A 24,170-nucleotide genomic window follows, 5' to 3' on the forward strand; every position below is an offset into this window, starting at 1 on the left:
GTTTTTTTTAAAATTTTTATTTTTTAATTAACGGAGTGAGGGGGGCGATGGTTCCTTTCTATGGCCCGCTCTCCTCTGACCCAACAACAGGCAAGCACGCGGAGTATACCTCCCCGTACACTTTCCTGCGACAACTGGAACTGATTCTTCTGGCAATGGTTCCCTTAGGGTCCCGGTACCCCTCACAGATAAGAGGGCAAGCGCACGGAGATTTGACCAGCGCTTTTCGGATGCCCTGAATCAGCCCCATAGCTCTCCGTCCCCCTGCCCATAGGGTGGATCGATTGAGCAATACCCCTGTAACAACCTCTCCGGCTCTGCTACATCACCCGTGAGCTTTTTTACCTCAGGATCTGAGATGGGATGAAACCTGCAGGCTCCTAGACAGCGCAGACGGAGCGAGCATCGGATTGGAGGTATGGGGTCGGGTCCTGGTCCCTGGGAGAAGTGCTGACCGAGTCTCAGCTGCGGCATACCGGCGCCCCGTCGCGGCTCCCCCCTTCACCCGGTGCTCGCCGCGGGTATGCCCAAAAATTTAGTCCCCGGCTTTTCGGCCTACTAGCGTCGCCCACTGTTAGCGCCGCCACCCACGTCTTTGGCGCCTCTCGTTCTGTACGAGAGGCGCCCTTGCTAGTCTCGGGAGCCTTGTCCTTAACCCCTTCTCTGTTCCTCGGGCTCTGTGACGGCTGCGGGGATAACACCTGGTGATGCTACAGGGCCACCGATATTCCTCCCAGGGACACAACGTCAGGACCGCGGGTAAGTTGCATCTGCTCTCAAAGAAAATCTTAACCCCTCCGCTGCACATTCCCTGCAGCTGCAGCCCAGGCTTTGCTTGTAACCCTTTCACGGGCCCTATGTCTCAGTCTAAGGAAGCAAAAAAAAAAAGGGGGGCTAATAAGAAGCGCACCGCGTTCTCTACCGCTGGTACCTATTGCAAGACTGCCTTGCCCAGTACCCAGACTAATCCGCTATGCACGGATTGCGACCCGGCTTGTGCTAAAATGCCAACCGCCGCCACTGCAATGTGCTCCCTGCGTTTAGTTCCCCTGAGTGGGCTGCGTCCTTGTCACGGTCTGTGGAGTTACTGACTAAGGCTGTAGACTCCTCCGGGAATCCTCCTTTAAGTCAGAACGCGTCTTTACCACCCGAGGAGGGCTTTGGCGGTGGCCGGGAACCATCCGCCAGCAGGGGCCATGCTCGTTCAAGGGATCCTCAGGTCTCTAGAAAGCGGACCCATGACACGTCCCCTAGTCACGCTCGTGATTCAGCATCGGCGAGTTTTGTCTCTCGCTCTCCCTCTCCTAATGTTGGCAGAGAACATGTCTCCGAATTCGACTCTGACCTGTCAGTACCTCAGAATTCCCCAAGTGTCCATGAATCGCTTGATTCTCTGACAGTCAACAAGTTTCTGACATTAAACGAGAATATTCCTGCTCCGGAATACATTATCTCTAAAGGGGGTTTTACACTAAGCAATATCGCTAGCAATATCGCTAAAATGTCACTGGTTTTGTGACGTTATAGCGATATTGCTAGCGATATCGCTATGTGTGATACTTACCAGCGACCGGCTCCCCCCGCTGTCCTTCGCTGATCGCGCGAGAATGTCCGGCTCCATTTCTCGTCGTCTGCTTCCTGCTGAGACTTCCTGCTGTGACGTCCAGCGACGCATGGAGGCGGGCGGGAGGACGCAGTATCGCTGTGTGTGAAAGGTGAGTATCGTGCGCTGCGTCGCTGCTGCATCGCTGTGAGATCTTTCTGTATGAAAGCTCACTAGCGATCATTTAGCGATGCACCAGCGATCCTGACCGGGTCGGATCGCTGGTTGGATCGCTGGTGCATCGCTAAATGTAAAAGGGCCTTTAGACTAAACGTGTACACACAGGGTATTTCACAGCCATCTGGAGTTGAAGGACATTGTCTAGAAACGTAGGAACCGACCACATAAGCTGTTCACAGGGCAAAAGCCTATTGAGGCTAAATACCCCTTTACTCCAGATCTAATGAAGGATTGGTTACAGTCTCCCTCGGTGGATCCTCCTGTATTGTGCCTTGCTCCTAAAACGCTTCAATCCGTTTCTGAGGGTTCTTCAGTCAGAAACCCCTTTGATTGTCAAATTGGCTACCTCGCCAGTTCAGTTTTTGGAGCTTCAGGAGCGGCTTTTTTTCCCATCTTTCGTGGCAACTTGAGTGGCTAAGGCAATGGCCACTTGGGCAGAAGTCTTAATTACTGCCTTCCAAGATAGCAATCCGCCAGAGACAACCAGTGTCGCCAAGCAGATAATTGCAGGGGATTTTGCAGTAGACGCCTCTTTAGATGCTGCTAATTGCGCTGCTAAGGCAACCGCTAATGCAGTCTCCATCCAGAAGAGCCCTATGGCTATGCGACTGGCGGGCAGATTCCGCCTCCAGAGACCTCTCTGCCATATCAAACTGGTCGCCTGTTTGGTCAAGAAACTAGACCAGCTCATTTCTGACACTTCCGGGGGGAAGAGTAGGTTTCTTCCCCAACAAGGGGCTGCCCGGCCGTTTTTGGAATCAACAGCCGACTCGTTTTTTCGACCTTTTTCGCTACAGCTCCAGCTGGTCCTCCACAACCTTCTCTTCCGGATCAGGTCGGTCCTCGCGTGGAGACAGAGGTTCCCAGGTCTCTCACAGACTAAACCACTCTTGGAAACCCAGGCCGACAGCATCTGGATCTAAGGAAGCAGATCCCATTGATTAGGGTTCCCCAACTCCAGTCCTCAAGGCCCACCAACAGATCATGTTTTCAGGATTTCCTTTGTATTGCACAGGTGATGCAATTATCACCTTGGCAATACTAAGGAAATCCTGAAAACATGACCTGTTGGTGGGCCTTGACTGGAGTTGGGGAACCTTGCCATAGATCCTCTACTCAATGACTTGTGGTATCCGGCAGACACCGACAAAGTAGGCGGCCGTCTGCTGTCATTCAGTCACAGCCTTCCTTCGAGCCGTTCATGCGCCGCAAAGGGACGGAGTCATCCTTCCGGTCCCTCAAGACGAATGGTTCAGCGTTTTTTTATTCAAACCTTTCTTTGTGGTTCCAAAGAAGGAAGGAACGATGCGGTCCATACTGGACCTCAAGCTGTTAAATCAGTTTGTCAAAGTACAGCGATTCCGAATGGAATTCCTCCGATCGGTGTCGCCTCCATGCAAAAGGGAGAGTCCCTATCATCCAGCAGTTCATGCGTTTTGCAATTCGAGAAGAACACTTATAGTTCGTTGCCTTGCCCTTCGGTCTCGCCACCACCCCCAGGGTCTATACCAAGGGCATGGCGGCTCTCATGGCCATTCTCCACGCTCGGGGAGTGGTGGTACGGCAGTATCTGGATGACCTGCTGATCAAGGGTCCATCCCTCCCAGCCTGCGAGAAATCCGTGGATATCACAGTAAATTAATACACTTTCTCGCCTGGGTCAGAAGATGAACTTCGAAAAGTCTTCCCCAACACTGGTCCAGAAGATTTCCTTTTTGAATTGATCTTGGACTCTTTCTGCGGGTTTGTCATTCTCACTCCAGAAAAGGCCCGAGCCTTACAACAGGCAGCGCAAACTATTTCCCTACCGGTTTCTCACTCCATACGTTTTCAGCACGATAGTTCTTGGAAACATGGTAGCAGCGAAGGGAGCGGTCCCATTCGCACAGTTCCATTTCTGCCCTTTACAACATGCGTTGCTGTTAACTTGGGACAAGAACCTGTTCTCCCTGGACCACCAGTTCCTTCTGTCCTTGCGGGTCAGACGAGCCCCCCAAGCTGGGGACACTGAAATCCTTCCTGAGTTAAGGGACGTTCTTTCTCCCAGTACGCCCAGTACGTAGCTGTTTACGTTCTGACCCAGAGTCAGATATGCTAGATCACCAGTGAGGCCAAATTAGGAGTTTACACCCTTAATTTACATGCGCTTGGAGACCAAGGAGACTGCACACACAGGTCGTGGGCAAATCACTTTATCTGATGTAATGAAACACAAGGCAATCTTTTTTATACCATTTACAACAATATGTAATTCTATGGAGCTCATGTGGCCCCCCACTGTTTACCCAGGGTCATACCTTGTTTACCATGTACCCAGAACACGTTGTGGCTGACTATTGAGAACATATGATGATAAGCATAGTTTCCTTGAAGAGGAGACAGGCAAAACTGCTGCGTCTAAGAATAAATTCTAGTAATGAAAGGCAAAAGGCAATTGAAGAATTAAAGGCATTTAAAGGCAAACCATTAACCCTTGTATATCACCATCAACGCCAGTCTCCTAGGCTGTGATGTGCGTTTTTTTCTTCGTCACCACACGGCACAGGGTCGTTGGTTAATTCGAGAGTCCTGTCTCCCCATAAACATCTTGGACATTCGAGCGATAAAATTAGCTCTTCTGAGTTTCCACCATCTCCTCGCAGGTCACCTCATCAGGATACAATCCATCAACGCCACGGCTGTGGTGTATATCAACCGTCAGGGGGGTACTCGGAGCAGGATGGACATGCACGAAGTGAGTCACATCCTCCTATGGGCCAAGACCAACCATTCGCCCATCTCGGCAATCCACACCCCGGGTGTGGACAATTGGGCGGTGGTTTTTCTCTGTCGCCAAGACCTTGCCTCAGGAGAGTGGTCTCTTCATCCGGAAGTTTTTTCAACAGATGTGCCATCGCTGGGGGACTCCGGATGTGGATCATATGGCCTAAAGTCTAAACAACAGGGTTCCTCGATTCATTACCCGATCGCGCGAACCATGCGCCATCCGAGCGGACACCCTAGTTCTGCCGTGGCTCCGGTTCCCATGCATTCTTCCCTTGCTCCCGAGGGTCATCAAGAAAATTAGAGCAGAGGGAATACCAGTGATCCTAGTGGTCGCGCCGGCCATGGTATGCAGAACTAGTACAACTAGTCGCTGGCATTCCCTGGCGACTTCCAGATCGCATGGATTTACTCTCATAGGGCCCGATTTACCACCAGAACTCCGGGGCCCTGTCTTTGACAGCGTGGCCATTGAATCCTGGTTTTTAGCACAGGCTGTTTTTCCCCGATGTGATCTCCACCATGATTAGTGTTATGAAGCTCGTGTCCATGCGCACTTATCACCGCACCTGGAGAACCTTCTTCTCGTGGTGCAAGGACCATGGTCGATCCCCACTGGTGTTTTCTATTCTTTCCATATTGGAATTCCTACAATCCGGATTAACATCAGGTCTCGCGCTTAACTTGCTCAAGGGCCAGATATCATTCTTGTCCATGCTAATCAAATGCAAAATTGCCACTGGACTTCAGATCAAGACATTCATTCAGAGAGTCTCCCAGGTGGTGCCTCTATATTTTAATTGCCATTGGAATCATGGGACTTTAACTTGGTTCTCGGAACCTTACAGGATGCTCTTTTCGAACCACTGCAGGACGTACCACTAGCTATTCTGTCTTGGAAGGCGGTCTTTCTAGCGGCAATTACGTCAGTTACACAAGATTCTGAATTAGCAGCCCTGTCCTGCCGTCCTCCATTCCTGAATTTTCATCAGGACGAGGCAGCTGTCAGGACGTTCCTGCCCAAAGTCGGGTCGTCTTTTCATCTCAATGAAGAAATTGTTTGGCCTTCCTTCTGTCCGGCTGTAGTCCATTGCATTGAGAGGGCCTTCCACACCCTCGATGTGGTCAGGGCTCTGAGACGGGACATCTCACGGACAGATGCCCTGTTCGTACTTCCACAGGGGCATAGGAAGGGTCTAGCCGCTTCAAAAACCACGCTAGCCAGGTGGATTTGCTTGGCTATTCAGGAATCCTACCGTGTCCTGGACACACCTGTCCCAGCAGGGATTCAGGCGCATTCTATCCGCTCAGTGGGCGCCTCTTTGACCATTCGGCACCAGGCGTCGGCAGAACAGGTCTTCAACGCTGAGACTTAGTCCAGCCTGCATACCTTTACAAAACATTACCAAATTCATTCTCAGGCCTGTCTGCAATGCAGCGACTTAGTCCAGCCTGCATACCTTTACAAAACATTACCAAATTCATGCTCAGGCCTCTGTTGTTGCAGCTCTTGGCAGATGCATCCTGCAATCGACAGTACCAGTGTTAAGCCAGTGGTACATGGGGTATTGGCAGATGTATGCTCCCCACCCAGGGACTGCTTTAGGACGTCCCACTGTCTGTGTCCCCCAATGAGGCGTAGGAGAAATAGGGATTTTTGTGTACTCATCGTAAAATCCTTTTCTCCAAGCCAATCATTGGGGGGACACAGCACCCACCCTGTTTGGCCTATTGGCTCACTGTAGCATTTTTAGGTTTTGATAGTTATGATTATTGTCATTCGTTTAATGCTCCTACTGCTTTTTTCACCGAACTGGGAATTCCCAGCCAGCGAGAGGATGTATACTGCAGAGGAGGGAGGAGTTAACTCTTTTCTGTGTTTACTTAGTGTCCTCCTAGTGGCAAGCAGCATAACACCCACTGTCTGTGTCCACCAATGATTGGCTCGGAGAAAAGGATTTTACGGTGAGTACACAAAAATCCCTATTTTTTTTTAAAAATCTCCAAATAAAGAGCAAACAAAAAAAGAAAAATATTTTTCCATTAAAAATGTTTATGTAAATAAAATAAGCAGTAAAAGTACATATTTGGTCTCGCCGCATCGATAATGATCCGCTCTATAAAACTGTCCCACTACTTAACCCCTTCAGTGAACACCGTAAAAAAAGATCCAAAAAACAATGCTTTATCATACCGCTGAACAAAAAGTGCAATAAAGCGCAATCAAAAAGACGAATGTAAATAAAAATGGTACATGGGCAAGCTCAGGAGAAATTGCACAACAAATTGTTTGGTCCATTTTCTCCTGTTACCTTTGCGAAAGTAAAAAAAAAATAAAAAAATTTGGTGAAAAAGTTTTTTTTCTTTTCACATTCCATTAATTCCTGTAAGGCATCTGAAGGGTTAATAAACTTCTTGAATGTGGTTTTGAGCACCTTGAGTTGTGCAGTTTTTAGAATGGTGTCACTTTTTGCTATTTTCTATCATATAGACCCCTCAAAGTGACTTCAAATGTGAGGAGGTCCATAAAAAAAAGCTTTGTACATTTTGTTGTAAAAATGAGAAATCGCTGGTCAACTTTTAGCCTTTTTAGCTTCCTAACAAATTTTTTTTCAAAATTTGTGCTGATGTAAAGTAGGCATGTAGGAAATGTTATTTATTAACTATTTTTTGTGACATAAATGTCTGATTTAAGGGCACAAAAATTAAAAGTTTGAAAATTGCAAAATTCTTGGCCAAATTTCCAATTTTTTCACAAATAAACGCAAGTCATATCATAGACATTTTTAACACTGTCATGAAGTGCAATATGTCACGAGAAAACATTCTCCGAATCAGTGGAATTTATTTCAGCGTTCCAGAGTTATGACCTCATAAAGTGACAGTGATCAGAATTGTAAAAATTGGCCCTGTCAGGAAGGTGAAAACAGGCTTCGGGATGAAAGGGTTAACACATTAGGAATTTCGTTAGCAGTAATTTGGGTTTTTGGTACATCTTTGTTTTTCAGTCATTTGGATCATTTTAATTCTATGTAGTTTATTAACTCTTAGGGCCCAATTCGTCAGCGTTTTCAAAAGTTTTCTGGCATGAAATACCTTAAAATGTTGTTAAACTTTTGCACCCCTCAAAATTGTGCAAAAATGTCATGATTTGGCCGTTTTCTGCCAGTCATGGCAAACTCTACCAAAGTGGACAAAACTTGGCCGGTGTATTGCGAAGGACCGCTTAACAAATTAATAACCTATTTTGAGCAATATGAGATGGAGACTATAGGTGGTGAGAGGAGCAAACAGTAACTATTTACTGTCTGCCTCCTTGTGCTATACCCCCTATGGTATCCAGTATCCCCTAATGAAGTAGATGAGAAAATGGTTCTACTGTGAGAAACACAAATCCCATTATCCAGACTTATAAAAATGATTGGTTTAGGCTTAGAATATGCCATCAGTATCAGACTGATGTGCGGGCATTACCCTCTTCAACATTTACAGCTGATGAGAAGGGCTGCCGATAGATGGGGTCCCACTGACCAGATATTGAAGACAATATGCTTTACTGTACATAATGCAGCATGATCATGACTGAGGGTTCTTAGGAACATAGTGTTTTATGATTTATCATACAGGCTAAACTGGTTGCTTATGCCCCAACAAACGAGCAAAGCGCTTTTTCATCGGTGAGCTGTTTAAACTGGCGTGGTGCTGCTGAGAATGTCAGCCTATGCACACAGAGCAGTCTATTATTGATTGTTTTATGTACATCTGAAGTGGGATCAGCCTGTGTTGGGGTGCTTTTACATTGCGCTTTTCTCCTCGTTCATGTCTCCTGTCGGGGATTGCGTCTGAATCCCCCCTCAATACGGGATTCGGATGCATTCCCTGACGCGGCCAAATACTATAATGGAGCCAACAGAGCGAACGTGTGCCCTGACGCTCATAGTTTTCGTGCTTTTATTTCTACTGGAGGTGGACACTCAGGTGCAGTCTGCTACGTCGAAGTGTCTGCCTCCAGTAGGCGTATACGCCCGAAAATGATGCACATCAGAGGGCAAGGTCAATCTGCCAGCACTGTTATAGTCGATGGTCCCGAATCCCGTATTGCAGGGAGGTTTGGATGCAATCCCCAACGGGACCCATGAACGTGGAGAAAAGCGCAGTGTGAAAGCACCCTAAGCCTGAAGCAGATAAAAAGTGAATAAAACGAACATGAGAACAGCAATGTCACTTTCACATTGCTGTGCGTTATCTCTATTCTCTATAGTTGCTTTTTATCGCTTTTTCAGGCGGAGTCCACCTGATAGAGATGCGTTGTGCTCATACCCTTCAGCATTATGTCAGCTTGTATCCAACACTTCCACTCAATATCCCCATATCCCACTCTACAGATAGCATAATCCCTAATGTAGGATTTCTTTAGCTGTTGTGTTTATCTGAGCGAGGCTTACAGAACAGCATGACAGATGGATGGGACTGGTTTTCAGTGGCTAGAAATTTCTCCAACTAATCTGTCCTGTTTGAATATATTCTTTTTAGCCAAGGGGCATGGATGGCACCTGGAGAATCCCATTTTCTGGTTTTCATAAACCCACTGATGTCTTCTGCTATTGCGCTATGACATAAACATAGATATGTTACATGTCCTTGACTAGAACACAGCAGTAACATTTTTCTCCCTGACAGTTAAAGAATGTGTGAATCATCTCGACAGTGATGAAGATCAGGAAATATTAGTTGCAGTTTTGTGGGGAGCTGAAAGATGCTTAAGAGTTTTGGAGAGTGTAAGTAACTTTATATAAATGCATTATGAGCAGTGTGTTGTGTGGATCTGGTGAATTCTGTAAAATTTGTTTCATATTGTTGCCAAGATGCACAAATGCCAAACTTGGTGGTCAAACGTGGAAACGTGTCTGTCAGTGGATCTGAGGGACAATACGAAATCAGACAAGCTATTTTGATATTTCTGCTGCCGATAAATTGTTCGGGGCTCCCTTTCCCATTAGACTGTCATCAAACTCGTCGATGTTGGCAAGTTTGGCCAACATTAGTCTGTGGATGGGCGACTTTTGTAAGTTTCCTCCTAATTCCAGTCATTCTTGAATTAGGAGGTAGGGTTTGAGGCTACGCCGGACACAGCTGTGATGAAGAACTCCTGATTCAACATTTGAGTTATAGTCACAAGCTGGATGATGTCTTGTTATTGATGAACAATGAGGAAAATAAAAAATTCTCCATGATGCACTTTTTCTTGTTTCCCAATCAAAATGCAGACACACAACTGAACCCAGACGGATCCCATAATAATTAATGGGGCTGTCTGCTTCCACTTGCATCAGTTATGAAACGGACCCTCTTTGGAAATAAATTCCATTTTTTCGTTGGTGAACCAGAATAGTCACACAATCTACAAATGCACATGTGAATGTAGCCCAAGATCTTTGAGACCTCTGGCTGTGCCTGCGGAGAGAAGGAATGCATATCAGGCATGCAGTCACACAATGGGTGGTTAGAAAAATTCACTTGCTCTATATGGCCCTACTTTAAGTTTTTGTTCCTCCACGTCTACAGCTGGTGCATTCTGGACCCCAATAAATCAACATGGGCCCCTAGACTCTCATTCTCACCATACGGGCACAATTTTGCATGTTCCTATGTGGCTACGTGAAGTTCCCTAAAATTTTAGAATTGACCCTTTTAATGTTAATATTGTATGTCTATACACCCTTGATGATTACGTGAAGAAAATGAAAGCATTAATCCAGGAAATTGAAAAGGGATTTGGGTTTACTCAGGTTTACTTTAACTTCCTATTTTTTTGAGATTGTTCTCCAGAAGCTTTGCACTTTTACTGCTCTATTCATAAAGTTTCATTATTACAAGATTTATAACTGGTGTACAGTGAAATGTACAGAAAAGTTCTATCAGGGCATGATGGACAGTGACAGCACAAATGACAAAATATTTATATGGTTAAAAGAAATCTGTCACTAGGTTTTTATTATTCCACCTAACAGCAGCATACTGTAGGAGCAGAGACCCTTTTTCCTGCAATGTGTCACTTACTTTACTGGTTGCTGCAGTTTTGTTAAAGCATTTTACCTGTTGTAGATCTACCAGTTCTCTGAAAGCTGTGCTCTGTATTATCCAATCCACACCACTGATTGGCCGCTTTCTGCCTGTTCACAGTTTACACAGAAAGCTGCCTATCAGTGGTGGGGCCGGGCTTATACTAACTTATGAATATGCTGCCCTACCTTGCAGCATGTATACTAGTCCTCCAATAAAAAAAAAATATCACAATTACAACAAGCAGTCCAGTTATTGACATGTGGCTGGAATCGGGATCACTGGAAGGTAAAAGATTTGTGGGCCTACCGTCTAGCTGCCAGGTGCCACTGACCTGGAGTCCCACAAATCAAACCACTAATCTGTTATCTGCATTCCTGGTGTCTCTAGTATTAGATCAGATATACATGGTGGACAGCAATGTGAGCAGCCTCTAATTACCTCAGTAGCCCTGGTATCTCCAGTATTAGATCAGACAGGTTGGGCAGCAGTGTGAGCAGTCTCTTCTTACCTCAGCACTCCTGGTATCTCTAGTATTAGATCAGACATACAGGGTGGACAGCAGTCTGAGCAGCCTCTCTTCTTACCTCTTCATAACTGGTATCTCCAGTATTGGATCAAAAATACAGGGTGAACAGCAGTGTGAGCAACCTCTTCTTATCTCACCACTCTGGTATCTCCAGTATTAGATCAGATAGATGTGGCGGACAGCGTTGTGAGCAGCTTCTTACCTCAGCACCCATGGTATCTCCAGTATTAGATCAGACATACAGGGTGGACAGCAGTGTGAGCAACCTCTTCTTACCTCAGCACCCATGGAATCTCGAGGATTAGATCAGATAGATATGGCGGACATCAGTGTGAGTGGCCTTTTCTTATCTCGGCACTCCTGGTAGCTCCAGTATTAGATCAGATACACATGGTAGATAGCAATATGACCAGCCTCTTCTTACCACAGCACCACTCATGTCTTCAGAATTACATGAGAATATTCACTGTATCCCATCTTCCTACACATGAAGGGGCTGAGCTTCTTACTGCACATGCTCACAGGCTCTTGTCCTAATTTTCTAGAACAGGTTTGTATTAGTGTAACAAGGTGGCAGCTATTTTAATACAATACTGATTGTCTAGGCAAAATATTCTTTTGTGTATTAAAAGTATTTAGAAATTTATTTGACATTTCCTTTAGTTCTATATTCTTTTTTTTCTATTACCTGAGAACTTCTTTAAACATATATGTGTGAATTTCACTGGCTTAATATTTCCAGTAATCCAACACATTGACAAAATGTGTAGTGTAGAGAAATTCTGCTTTTACCAAGAAGTAAGGAACCATGTTGCTTATTAATGATGGGTGAGCTGGCTCATATAAGGTGTTATCCGGGCATGTTCGTGTGCTAAGGGTATCTTCTGCGTGCTTGAACAATATGTTCGAGTCCCTGTGACTGCATGTGTCGCGGCTGTTGACATGCAGGGATTGCCCGGTGGTTAGGAAATCCCTGCATGTGTTGCGGCTGTTGAGCAGTTGAGACATGCAGCCGTGGGGACTCGATCATAATATTTGAGCAAGCCGAAGACACTTATTAGCACTATTGCTTATGTATTGGTGTTTTACATTTTGCACATTTATATCTCAATATTTTTTTTTTTTTTTTTTTTTCAATGCATTAAAGTTTTTCAAAAAGACTACTACTTGCTAGACAGGTCCTCATTGATATGTTTTATGCTATTCTCAGGTAACTGTACATAATCCAGAAAACCAGAGCTACCTGATTGCATACAAAGACTCCCAGCTCATTGTCTCCTCTGCAAAGTAAGTACACCTATTACATTTCATCTCATATTTGCCATGTCCAGTGAGATCATGTGGGGTCGGGTGTTACGTGAAAGGGGGTTTTGTGATTGCATTAGGATTTCTTTTCTCTTTGTGCAGAGCGCTTAGACACTGTGAGGAGTTCATCCAGAGATATAACCGAGCTGAAGAGAGCATCTGCATTCCTTACAACAAGTCGCTTATACACCACAGTACGGGCGGTCTCGTTGGCAAAGCCGTGGAGTCCTGTATGAGGGCCATCATTGGCGTGCTGCTTAATTTAACACATGATAATGGTATGAACACGCACCATCTGCATCCATCACGAGAGCTGTAGGAGCGACACTGTGACAGTGCTGACAGTGTAGTGCGTGTGCTTAGTAGGCGCTCGCTCTGTGTGATGGTAAGTAGTTTTTACAGTAATAAAGCTAATGATATTTTTGTGTTCTGCAGAATGGGGCAGCACCAAGACTGGTGAGCAGGACAATCTAATAAGCACTGCAATGAACTGTGTTCTTCAAGTTCCAAAATACCTACCTCAAGAACAGAGATTTGACATTAGAGTTTTGGTAAGTTTCTATCTATCAGTGAAACAGCAAATTAGTGCTGTAATGGATTACTTAGAATTTATTATATTGAAGCATCTGTGACATATTGCACAATACACAAGTGGCAATTAAGCTTTTTCTGACTGCGTTAATCTAATGGGTAGTTGTGCGTTTATTTTGCTTACATATTTTTTTAACCTCCTTCACGCAATGACCATTTGCCCTTTTTTTTGTTTTTTCATTTTTTTCCTCCCCTACTTCCAAGAGCCATAACTTTTTTTTATTATATTTCTGTAACAGCCTTGAGAGCTTCTTTTTTTAGCAGGACGAGCTGTAGTTTTGAATGGCACCATTAATTTTACCATATAGTGTACTTGGAAAATGTGAAAGAAAAAAAATCAAGTGTGGTGAAAATTAACAAAAAAAAAGTGCAATTCCACAATTGTTTTTTGTTTTTTTTTATTTAACATGTTCACTATATGTTAAAACTTATCTGGAAATATGATTATCCAGGTCAGTATGAGCACGCAGATACCAAACATGTATAGTTTTTAAGTTGTGAAAAAAAAATTCCGAAATTTGTATGAAAAAAAAAAAGTTTTTGCGTTTATCGCTAATTTTCAGAGACCCATAGAGGTTTCATTTTTTGGCATCTTTTGCGTCCTGAGCTGACGTTTTTATTGATACCATGTCTAAGTACATACAGTGTTTCGATCGCCTTTTATTGCAGTGTTGTGGCGTCCAAAAAAAGTAATTCTGGCGTTTTTGTTTTTTTTTTCTCGTTAAACCATTTACTGATCTGATTACCTTTTATACTCGTGTATAAGCTGACCCGAGTATAAGCCGACCCCCCCCTAATTTTGCCACAAAAAAACTGGGAAAACTTATTGACTCGCGTATAAGCCTAGGGTGGAAAATGCAGCAGTTACTGGTACATTTCAAAAATAAAAATAGATCCCAATAAAAGTAAAATTGAGACATCAGTTGTTAAATGTTTTTGAATATCCATATTGAATCAGGAGCCCCATATAATGCTCCATACAATTCATGATGGCTCCATAGGATGCTCCATACAAAAAAATATGCCCCATATAATGCGCCATACAGTTCATGATGGGCCCCATATGATGCTCCATACAAAATACACCCAATGTAATGCTGCACAAAGGTTAATAGTGGCCCCATAAGATACTCCATAGAATAATATGCCCCATATGCTGCTCCATAAAGGTTATGGCCCCATAAGATGCTCCATAGATTATGCCCCCATAAGATGCCCCATAGGATTCTCTATAGATTATGCCCCATATGATGCTCTATAGATTATGCCCCATAGATTATACCCCCATGGAATGCCCCATAGATTATAACCCCATAAAATGCCCTATAAGATGCTCCATAGTTTATGCCCTATATGATGCTCCATAGATTATGCCCCATATGCTGCCGCTGCTGCTCATCAGCGTTGCCGGCTCTGTAGTGACTGTTCAGGCAGAGGGCGAGCACTAACTGTCATCGCACCCTCTGACCTGAACGTCACTGCCAGAGGACGCAAGACAGCAGAGCGATGCGCAGTGGTGGAACGGGGACAGGTGAATATGGCTCACCCTGTCATACTCATCCCCTCCTGACGCAGGTCTCTGCAACCCTCCTGCTTGTTCCATGTTCTCGGCGCCATTGCTTTTCCTGCGTTCAGCGGTCACATGGTGCCGCTCATTAAAGTCATGTATATGCGCATATTCATGACTTTAATGAGCGGTACCATGTGACCGCTGAACGCAGGAAGAACAGCAGCGCCGAGAACATGGTACAAGCAGGGGGCTGAAGAGACCGCACCAGGGGGGGTCAGTATGATCTCTGACACTCCCCCCTCCCCGGCCGACCCCCGGTATATGACTTGCGTATAAGCCGAGAGGGGGACTTTCAGCCCAAAAAAATGGGCTGAAAATCTCGGTTTATACCCGAGTATATACGGTAATTTACTTTTAGATTTTGATTGCATTTTTCTGAATGCAGCAATACCAAATATGTGTACCATATATACAAGAGTATAAGCAGACCCGAGTATAAACCGATGCAACGAAGTTTACCACAAAAAACTGGGAAAACTTATTGACTCGAGTATAAGCCTAGAGTGGGAAATGCAGCAGCTACTGGTAAATGCTCCATACAAAATACGCCCCATAATATGCTCCATAAAGTTCAAGATGGGCCCCATATAATGCTCCATAAAGTTCAAGATGGGCCCCATATAATGCTCCATAAAGTTCAAGATGGGCCCCATAAGATGCTTCATACAAAATACGCCCCATATAAAGCTCCATAAAGGTCACGATGGGCCCCATAAGATGTTCCATACAATATACACCCCATATAATGCTCCATAAAGTTTATGATGGGCCCTGTAAGATGCCCAAATAATGAACAAAAAAATGAAATGAAATACTCGCCTCTCGTCGCTGACTGTTCAGGCAGAGGGCGCACACTAAACACATCATCGCGCCCTCTGACCTTAACGTCACAGTCAGAGGACGCGGAAGACATCGCAGCAGTGGAATGGGGAGAGGTGAATATTGCAAGTACGGGGGGCCTGAGCAAATGGCGGCACAGGCACCTGGCCCCCATTGCCTGCCAGTGTCCCTGCCTGCTCAAGACCCCAGCACTTGCCTCGGTGCTAACTCCGCTCACCAGCCCTGTCGGCAGTCACCGGAACACTGACAGAGGCTGCAGGTGCGTGCAGATGACCAGGAGAGATCCGGAAACACATGCGCTGCAGCGGAGAACAAGTAAGTGGGACTTTGACTTGTGTAAATGCTGAAGGGGATCTTTGCTGGAAAAAAAAATGTACTGAAAAACTCGGCTTATACACGAGTATATACAGTATTATTCTTTTATTTACAGTGCAGCAAAAGTGGGGGTGGTTTGAACTTTTTTTCTAATTCGCTTTTTTTTTTTCTTGTTTTTAAAGTTTTGTTTTTTTTCTTTTTCACTGTATTGTGAGTAGTCTCCTTGGGAAACTTAAAGCTGCGATCATCCAATCGCCTGTGCTACACATAGCAGAAATTACGATCTCCTGTGAACACCGGTCAGAAGCTGGCATTCTTAGTATCATAATGACAGGCACGGTGGTCTTCTGCAGACACCCGGCTATCATGACAACCCATCGGTGTGATTACATGACAGGAGCATCGATTTTTGATTTGTGACATGTTTCCTGTCTGGGTTAACAAAACCTAGGAATACATTCTGCTTTAGGCTATGTACCCACGTATGCAGAATATTCATGACTAAAAACCGGACTCCTTCCCAGGAAACACGTTTTTTGCACGTTTTTTATGCGTTTTTTTCCGGAGCATCCCCAGTCTCATAGAATATAGTTACAAATGCAGATTTTTCCGCGAAATTAATGAGCATGCTGCGTTTTTTTTGCTGAAAAAAACGCATCAATATGCACAAAAAGTGCGGAATTCATTAAAATGAATGGGATGCTTCTTGTAAGCATTTTTAAGCGTTTTTGCTGGTAAAAATGCTTAGATGTGAAAAAAAACGCTTAAAAAACGGGTACACAGCCTCCCAGTGTTACCAAGGCTTAATTAGCTTGTCACCAGGCTATAATCCTTCTCAACTGTCCAGTTTTATGAAGCTTCAAAGCGGGAAACACTGCACTCTCTACCATAATACGTGTTTTTATTGCCTGGTTGCAGTAGTGTACAGGTGCATAAGAGGGATGACTGCCGTTTTGCACACAATGAGAGATCATCGGTTTTTTTTCTTCTCTTGTTTGCATATTGTTGTCCAGTCTCAGCAGCCCTTTAAACGCTTTAGTATTTTGCCTGTTTTCACTGCTACAGTTGGGGACTTTATTCTGAGGCATCATATTTCTATGAAGCTACAGAATTAAAACTGCTTGGAAGCATTAATGAGCTTTTCTGGGAAATAAAGTGACTTAATTGGGGAAAAAAGAAAACACATTATTACAAATACTTCTAATTGCTGTATATACGGTAATCTCTTCCTGTTTATTAGGTTTATGATAATGGCCCATCCAGAGCATAGCTGGAGAGATTGTGTCAGGACAGAGAGCTGCAGAACTGTGTGATGGCTATGAGGGACATAAGTGAAGCTGGTGGTGAATGTGTGGGTCATGGAGGAGGAGGGCTGAGAGGCAGGCCCCGGTAGGAAACCGTTTTCTAAGGCTGCTGCGTCCAAATCACTGACTTTTGAACTCGGGTGATTCCACTTGTGTTCATTGAACTGTGCGGAATCACCGTGTCCAATACACGTCTCCGCAAGATAAATTGACATGCTGCGTTCTGGAAAGGCGCACTGCATGTCCATCTTCACGGGTAATTCGCAGGCATCGGTGCACGCATAGTGGGCATGGGATTTCTTGAAATCCCATCCTCTATGCTGTAACATCTGTCCATTGCGGGTTAGGCACTGCGGATGTACACAGCGTCCAACCCGCAGCGTTTACTCACCGTTAACAGGGTCAAGAAATGCTGCGGTTAGTAGCAGTAGCAAACTATGTCTCCCACCGCAGCCTTTATCTCGGCCCTCCTCCTCACCACTTCTGATGTCTGCTGTGTATGGAGGCAGCTGATATGGTATCTGAGCTGTGATGTGCACACATCTCCCCTGTGTCTCTTCATAGCGAGCAGAACTATAAGGCTGGAGGGCTCTCATAAGTGTGCAGCTTACTGTACTGACACAACCCAAACTTGTCTGTGCTTCGGATATGTCTGCAGCCATCTTATGAAACCATAGTAAACTTATTAATTGCGTCCCCCCCCCCCCCCCCCCGTGAGAGGAAAAAGCATGTATAAAGGAATTTATCAACTTCCAAGGGATTTTCTGTATTTTCTCCTCTTTGAAGAGCCATTACTTTTGTTTTGTTTTTTTCATCCACATTGCCATATGAGGGCTTGACTATTGAATGACGAGTTGTAGTTTTGATTACTTTTCATTTTACCGTTCAGTGTACTGGAAAATAGGAAAAAAATTCCAAGTGTGGTGAAATTGCGTAGAAAGCGCATAGGATTTTTAGGTTTTGTTTTTTGCAACGTCTATTGTGCTGTTAACATGATTATCCACGTCACTACAATTACGGCAATGCCAAACAGGTATATAGGTTTTTTTTGTTGTTGTTGTTTTGGTTTTTAAAGGAGTGGTACAAAACTAATATTTACTTTTAGTATTGAATCTGTATATTTAAGCATGTGTTGGTTGCCAGTTCTGACATGCTCAGTAGGATCTTGCAAATAAAGTCCGTGGAGCCTCATTTAAGAGTCTCAAACACGGGACTAGCCAGATCTTCCTCCAGGCTGCCGCAGTGTTTTCTTTGACTGGTCTCCCTGATGTCAGTGATTGTTTCGTGATGTTGGTCTACTAGGCATTGCTCCCACCTAGGCAGAATCCTACTCCACACTGATGAGGGGCAACACCCCGAAACAGCTGTCTGTGGATTGATACCTGGCCTTGGTATTTCCCTTGTCATATCTGTAAACTCGTAAAGAGCTGGATATTGACTTAAAGGGCCACTTAGTATCGTGGTAATGGTTGTTTCCGAAAGGAGCCACTCCTTGGCTGGGTCCTTCCCTGGAGGAAGATCTGGCTAGTCCCATGTTTGAGACTCTTAAATGAGGCTCCACGGACTTTATTTGCATATTTGTATTTCCCAGGGAGCATTGCACCTAGGATTTCACTGATTGAGCGCCTTTGTCGGCTGCCGCAGTGTTTTCTTTGACTGGTCTCCCTGAGGTCAGTGATTGTTTCGTGATGTCAGTAGGATCTTGTCACATAGTGCACATTCTTCTGAGTGGGAGCATATAAGAAGAGGCGTAAGATGAACAATAAAATTACAATATTTTATTAGAAATAATTTAAAAGACAAACATTGTTTAAAAAAATGCCAATATGGTGCAAGGTGAAGGCACGACGCCGAAACGCGCATAGGGGAAGTGACTCCATTGCATGGTGTGAGGTAAGATATGTTTATTATATTCATTACATCAATGTAGGATACTTTGGTCTTCACATCTATGTTCCAGTGTTCTATCCAATGTGTATTGCAGGCACTTTAGCCGTAATTTTGAGGGTTATGGGAATATAGTCAATAACCTATGTTTTGTTTTTTTCTAGTCTCTAGATCCAAGTCTTATTTATGTTGATACTGATTTGTGCATTTTCATTATTTGACTACATTGTCTATTAGCATTACATCTTGCTCTTGCCTTCCGTCTTGTGGTGCCACTTATTTTCTTTAACTCTTCACCTTACACTATATTGGCGTTTGTGTTTTAAATTACGTAAAAGACATAATAATGTAATTTTCTCGTTCGCCTTATTGGGGGACACAGAGACCTTGGGTGTATGCTGCTGCCACTAGGAGGCTGACACTATGCACAAAAAAAAGATAGCTCCTCCTCCGCAGTGTACACCCCACCGACCGGCAGAGAAATCCTCAGTTTAGCTTAGTGTCAGTAGGAGGTGGACACGGGTCTTTTATTAGACCCATATCTACCTCGTCGTGCGTCGTTCCTTTTCAGGTTCTACGGAGGGATACAGAGTGAAAAGTCACATCTGTACTCCCACATGGAGTCTGCAAGTACGGCGTGTACTGCCACCCGGTATCCTTGCAGTTCTCCGCGGCAGGACCAGCCAGACGGACGCCGACACCAAGACGTGCCAGCGACTCCAGGGGTCCTTGTCGCCAGTCTCCCTCCCACTCGCCTACCAGAGCCTGTCGGTTGGATGAGACGCAAGTCTTCTTCAGACAGGTAACGGATCGTGGATGGGTGAGTATTAGGCCCCGGCTTCATATTTATTTACCTGGCTGCCCATTCCCGACGGTCACCTCTTCAATGGTCACAGGGGTAGGCGCTGCGGTCGCTCGCAGTCGCCACAAGGCTATAGGCAGCTCAATGTTGCTGGGCATCCCCCCCCCCCCTTCCTTCCCCCCTTTCTGGGAACAGGGTTTTTTCCCATGGGGAGCGACTTGAGACTGCGGCGTCCCACCTTTTCGGACCTCCGCGCCGACCCCCTGCTGACAGGCGGCCGCCGCAACTAATTTAGGCCCCGGCTTCAGTTCGGGCCTACCGCTGCGCCGCGGCCACGCCCCCCGCCCCTTTCTTCTAAGCGGGCTTCTCTCCCGCTCTTCCCAGGCCCTCCCACCGCCTGTCCTTCACCTGCCCAGCCTGTTATTGGCTAGAGGGCGGTGAATTGTTAACCCTGCGTGGTGCTCCGCCCTCCCTCCTCTCCTAAGGCGCGCTTTTTCTCAGGACGGCGCCATTTTCCCAGCCTGTTAGCCGGGCACCAGCTCCTCACTGGACAGCATCTTCTCCAGCTGGTTTTTCAGGTGGTCTGTCGGCCGGATTTCGCGCTGACCTGCATCCACTGACAGGTCGCAGAGCATCGCTTCTGGGGACACCGGACCGTGAGTAGCTCTGCACTGCAGACTGACCCTTCTCCACCCTCTGTCCCCCAACCTTCCGGCATTACCTCAGCTTTTCACTATGTCTAAGTCTGATCGTACCCGCTCTACCGCCCCCCCCTGCACTTTAGTCAAGTACTTTGCATGTTCTTCGTGCAATCGCAAACTTCCCTCAGGCCAGTCCACTCCCCTCTGCCTGGATTGTAGCAATCCAATTCAGCCTGACGCCGTCCAGGAGCCATCTGCGGCCCCAGGTGAGAGTGAGCCCCCCATGCCTGGCTGGGCCTCCTCGCTATCTCAATCAGTGGCAGACCTCACCAGGGTGTCTCAGTCCCTGGTGGCCGTTCTTGATAAGTTGCCCCTGGACTCTTCAGCAGGGCCAAGCAGGCCCCAAATTGTTCCATCTGAATCAGCCAGCGGTAGTCGCAAAAGACCCAGGCAAGATTCCCAGCCGGAATCCTCTCCTAGTCCCATCTCACCGCATAGCCCTTCTCACCAGTCTCCCTCTCGGGCCTCCTCTCCCGAGTCAGGGGAAGCGCTTTCGGACAGGTCATCTGAGGGGATTTTAGAGCTGGATTCAGACCAGGATGCAAGCATGAAGGTCACAGTGCAGGACCTCATTGCTGCGATCCATCATACCTTCGATATTGCTGACTCCACTGCGAAATCCTCAGATCAGGAGGTTTCGTTCAGACGGGCAGAAACTCCCTCCAGGGTTTTTCCTTTCCATTCCCAGTTTGGGAAAATTTTTACCAAGGAAAGAGAGGATCCGACCAGACGCTTTCAAAGAGGAAAACGTCTCGGCATACTCTACCCATTTGCTAAGGAGCTCACGGACAACTGGTCGGCCTCTCCCTCGGTCGATCCGCCCGTGTCCAGGCTATCCAATAACACGGTTCTCCCGCTTTCAGGCGTGGCGTCCCTAAAGGATTCTAATGACAGGATTATAGAATCCCTGGCGAAGTCTGCCTTTGAAGCGGCTTCAGCGGCGGTGTGTCCAATCTTTGCTTCATCCTGGACAGCAAAGACCATAGCCACGTGGGCAGACGACCTTCGGCAGGGCATCTTAGATAAGGCGCAACCGGAGTATTTGGCCAATCTCGCCAATCAGATCTCCCATGCTGGGGACTATCTTCTCTCCCCTTCCATGGATGCTGCATCCTGTGCAGTTCAGGCGTCAAGCAACGTTATTGCAATTCGACGTACACTTTGGCTAAAGGCATGGCAAGCGGACTTGTCTTCTAAAAAGTCCCTCACTAACCTGCCTTTTCAGGGGGTGCGCCTCTTTGGGTCCCAATTGGACCAGATTATTAAGGACGCCACCGGAGGCACGAGTTCACTCCTCCCTCAGTCCAAGCCTCGCAGACCCCCACTAAGGCGTCAGTTTCGACCCTTTCGGACTTTCCGCCGTTTCAATACGGCGGACAACTCCTCCAGCCAACAGAGACCGCAGGCTCGCCAGGAGAGAAGGAAAGTTTCCTTCAGACCCACTCCTTCCTGGCGACCCCACTCCTCCCAGGGCAGACCGTCCAGATCTAGATCTGGACGGTCTACTTCAGCATGACTATCATCGGGCACGCGAGGGTCCTTTCCAATTGGTAGGTCGACTTCTTTCCTTCAGGGACGTTTGGCTGGCCGCCGTGGAGGACGCCTGGGTCAGGGAGGTCGTATCCTCAGGATACAAGATAGAGTTCGTGTCTCTCCCACGGGATCGTTTCTTCGAATCCCGGCCTCCAAAGGATCCAGCCTTGATCCCTGGGTTCTCTACAGCTATCGCCGCTCTCCTCAGTTCCGGGGTGATTGTGCCCGTTCCCGAATCAGAGCGCTTCACGGGGTTCTACTCGAACCTGTTTGTAGTGCCGAAAAAAGACGGCGCAGTTCGACCCATCTTGGATCTCAAGCTGCTCAACAAAAGGGTCCGCCTTCGCCACTTCCGCATGGAGTCGCTTCGCTCGGTCATCGCCTCCATGGAGGAGCAGGAATTCATGTGCTCAATACACATCCAAGATGCCTATTTACACGTTCCAATTTTCTCCGGACATCAGAAGTTCCTGCGCTTTGCGATTCGACAGCACCACTACCAGTTTGTCGCACTGCCCTTCGGTCTTGCCACCGCTCCCAGAGTCTTCACGAAGATCATGGCTGCGTTGATGGCCTTGTTGAGAGTCAGAGGCCTCGTTCTTTTCCCTTACCTAGACGATATTCTGACCAAGGCTCCCTCATTCCAACAGGCTCACCAAAGTTTGTCAATCATCCTAGACACTCTTTCCAATTTCGGGTGGATCGTCAACAGGAAAAAGTCCTGTCTGGTTCCTACCCAATGCCTGGTCTTTCTAGGTCTTCTGTTCGACACTCGTCGGTCAAGGGTCTTTCTCCCACAAGAAAAGATTCTCTCTGCAGCAGGAAGTACGATCGCTGCAGACCTCGCGATTCCCATCCCTCCGTACAGCCATGAGGGTCCTGGGAAAGATGGTCGCGGCGATAGAGGCAGTTCCCTTTGCCCAATTTCACGCCAGGCCTCTCCAGCAGGCCATTCTGTCGAAGTGGAACAGGTCGCCTCGGTCCCTGGATCGCCCTGTCCATCTTTCTTACCGGATCAAGCGGTCTCTCAACTGGTGGTTGTCGTCACCTCTCATTCTATCGGGCCGATCCTTCCTTCCCATTCACTGGCAGATAGTAACCACAGATGCCAGTCTCCTCGGTTGGGGTGCTGTGTTCCGCAACCACACTGTTCAGGGTCGATGGTCGGATCGGCAATCAGCGCTACCGATCAACGTTCTGGAGATTCGAGCGATCCATCTTGCTCTGGTCCACTGGGAAAGGCTCCTCAAGGGACTGCCGGTACGGATTCAGACAGACAACGCCACAGCGGTGGCATATGTCAACCGCCAAGGGGGAACACGGAGTGTTTCAGCCCTGGAGGAGGTGTCCAAGATTCTTCGTTGGGCGGAGATTTCCGTCCCGACAATTTCCGCGGTTCACATTCCCGGCGTAGACAACTGGGCCGCCGATTTTCTCAGCCGCGAGGGTCTCGCGGCGGGAGAATGGTCCCTACATCCGGAAGTGTTTCATCTGCTCTGCCTTCGGTGGGGAACCCCGGATGTAGACCTCATGGCGTCTCGCCTCAACAGGAAAGTCCCACAATTCGTGTCCAGGTCTCGGGACCCTCTGGCAGTGGGCGCCGACGCCCTGGCCGTTCCTTGGTCCCAGTTCGAACTTCCCTACCTGTTCCCTCCTCTGCCTCTTCTTCCCAAGCTTTTGAAGATCAAGGCAGAAGGACTTCCGGTCATTCTCATCGCCCCGAATTGGCCCAGAAGGTCTTGGTTCGCGGACATTGTCAACCTTCTCGCGGACGCCCCCTGGAAGCTTCCAGACAGAACAGATCTGCTGTCTCAGGGTCCGATTTGCCACCCCAATTCTCGGCCGCTCAATTTAACGGCGTGGCTGTTGAGACCGAGGTTCTGAAACGAGCAGGATTTTCCGACCAGGTAATTCAGACCATGATCCGAGCCAGAAAGCCATCATCTTCCAAGATTTACTACCGTACTTGGAAGGCCTATTTCACTTGGTGTGAGACCAATGACGTCGCGCCCATGTCCTTTTCGCTCCCTTCAGTCCTAGCGTTTCTTCAGGCAGGATTGGATGCGGGGCTTGCCCTCAGTTCCCTGAAGGGTCAAGTTTCGGCGCTGTCCATTCTGTTTCAGAAAACGTTGGCTTCCCGTCCTCAGGTTAAGACCTTTCTTCAGGGCGTGGCTCACACGGTCC

General features: G+C 46.8%; 1 protein-coding gene across 3 annotated transcripts in view; it reads left to right on the plus strand.

Annotated features, from left to right (window-relative positions):
* The window catches only part of WAPL (WAPL cohesin release factor), a 129,046-nt gene that overhangs the window by 71,012 nt on the left and 33,864 nt on the right, over positions 1-24,170 (plus strand). For all 3 annotated transcript variants that reach the window (XM_073574873.1, XM_073574872.1, XM_073574871.1), the window contains 4 exons: positions 9,227-9,324; positions 12,349-12,425; positions 12,546-12,721; positions 12,879-12,994. In XM_073574873.1, coding sequence (XP_073430974.1) covers positions 9,227-9,324; positions 12,349-12,425; positions 12,546-12,721; positions 12,879-12,994 — 467 coding nt within the window. The remainder of the gene's footprint in view (positions 1-9,226; positions 9,325-12,348; positions 12,426-12,545; positions 12,722-12,878; positions 12,995-24,170) is intronic.

Source organism: Dendrobates tinctorius, unplaced genomic scaffold (genome assembly GCF_039654945.1).
Source record: "Dendrobates tinctorius isolate UK_male_01 unplaced genomic scaffold, ASM3965494v1 ptg000040l, whole genome shotgun sequence".
NCBI lineage: Eukaryota > Metazoa > Chordata > Amphibia > Anura > Dendrobatidae > Dendrobates > Dendrobates tinctorius.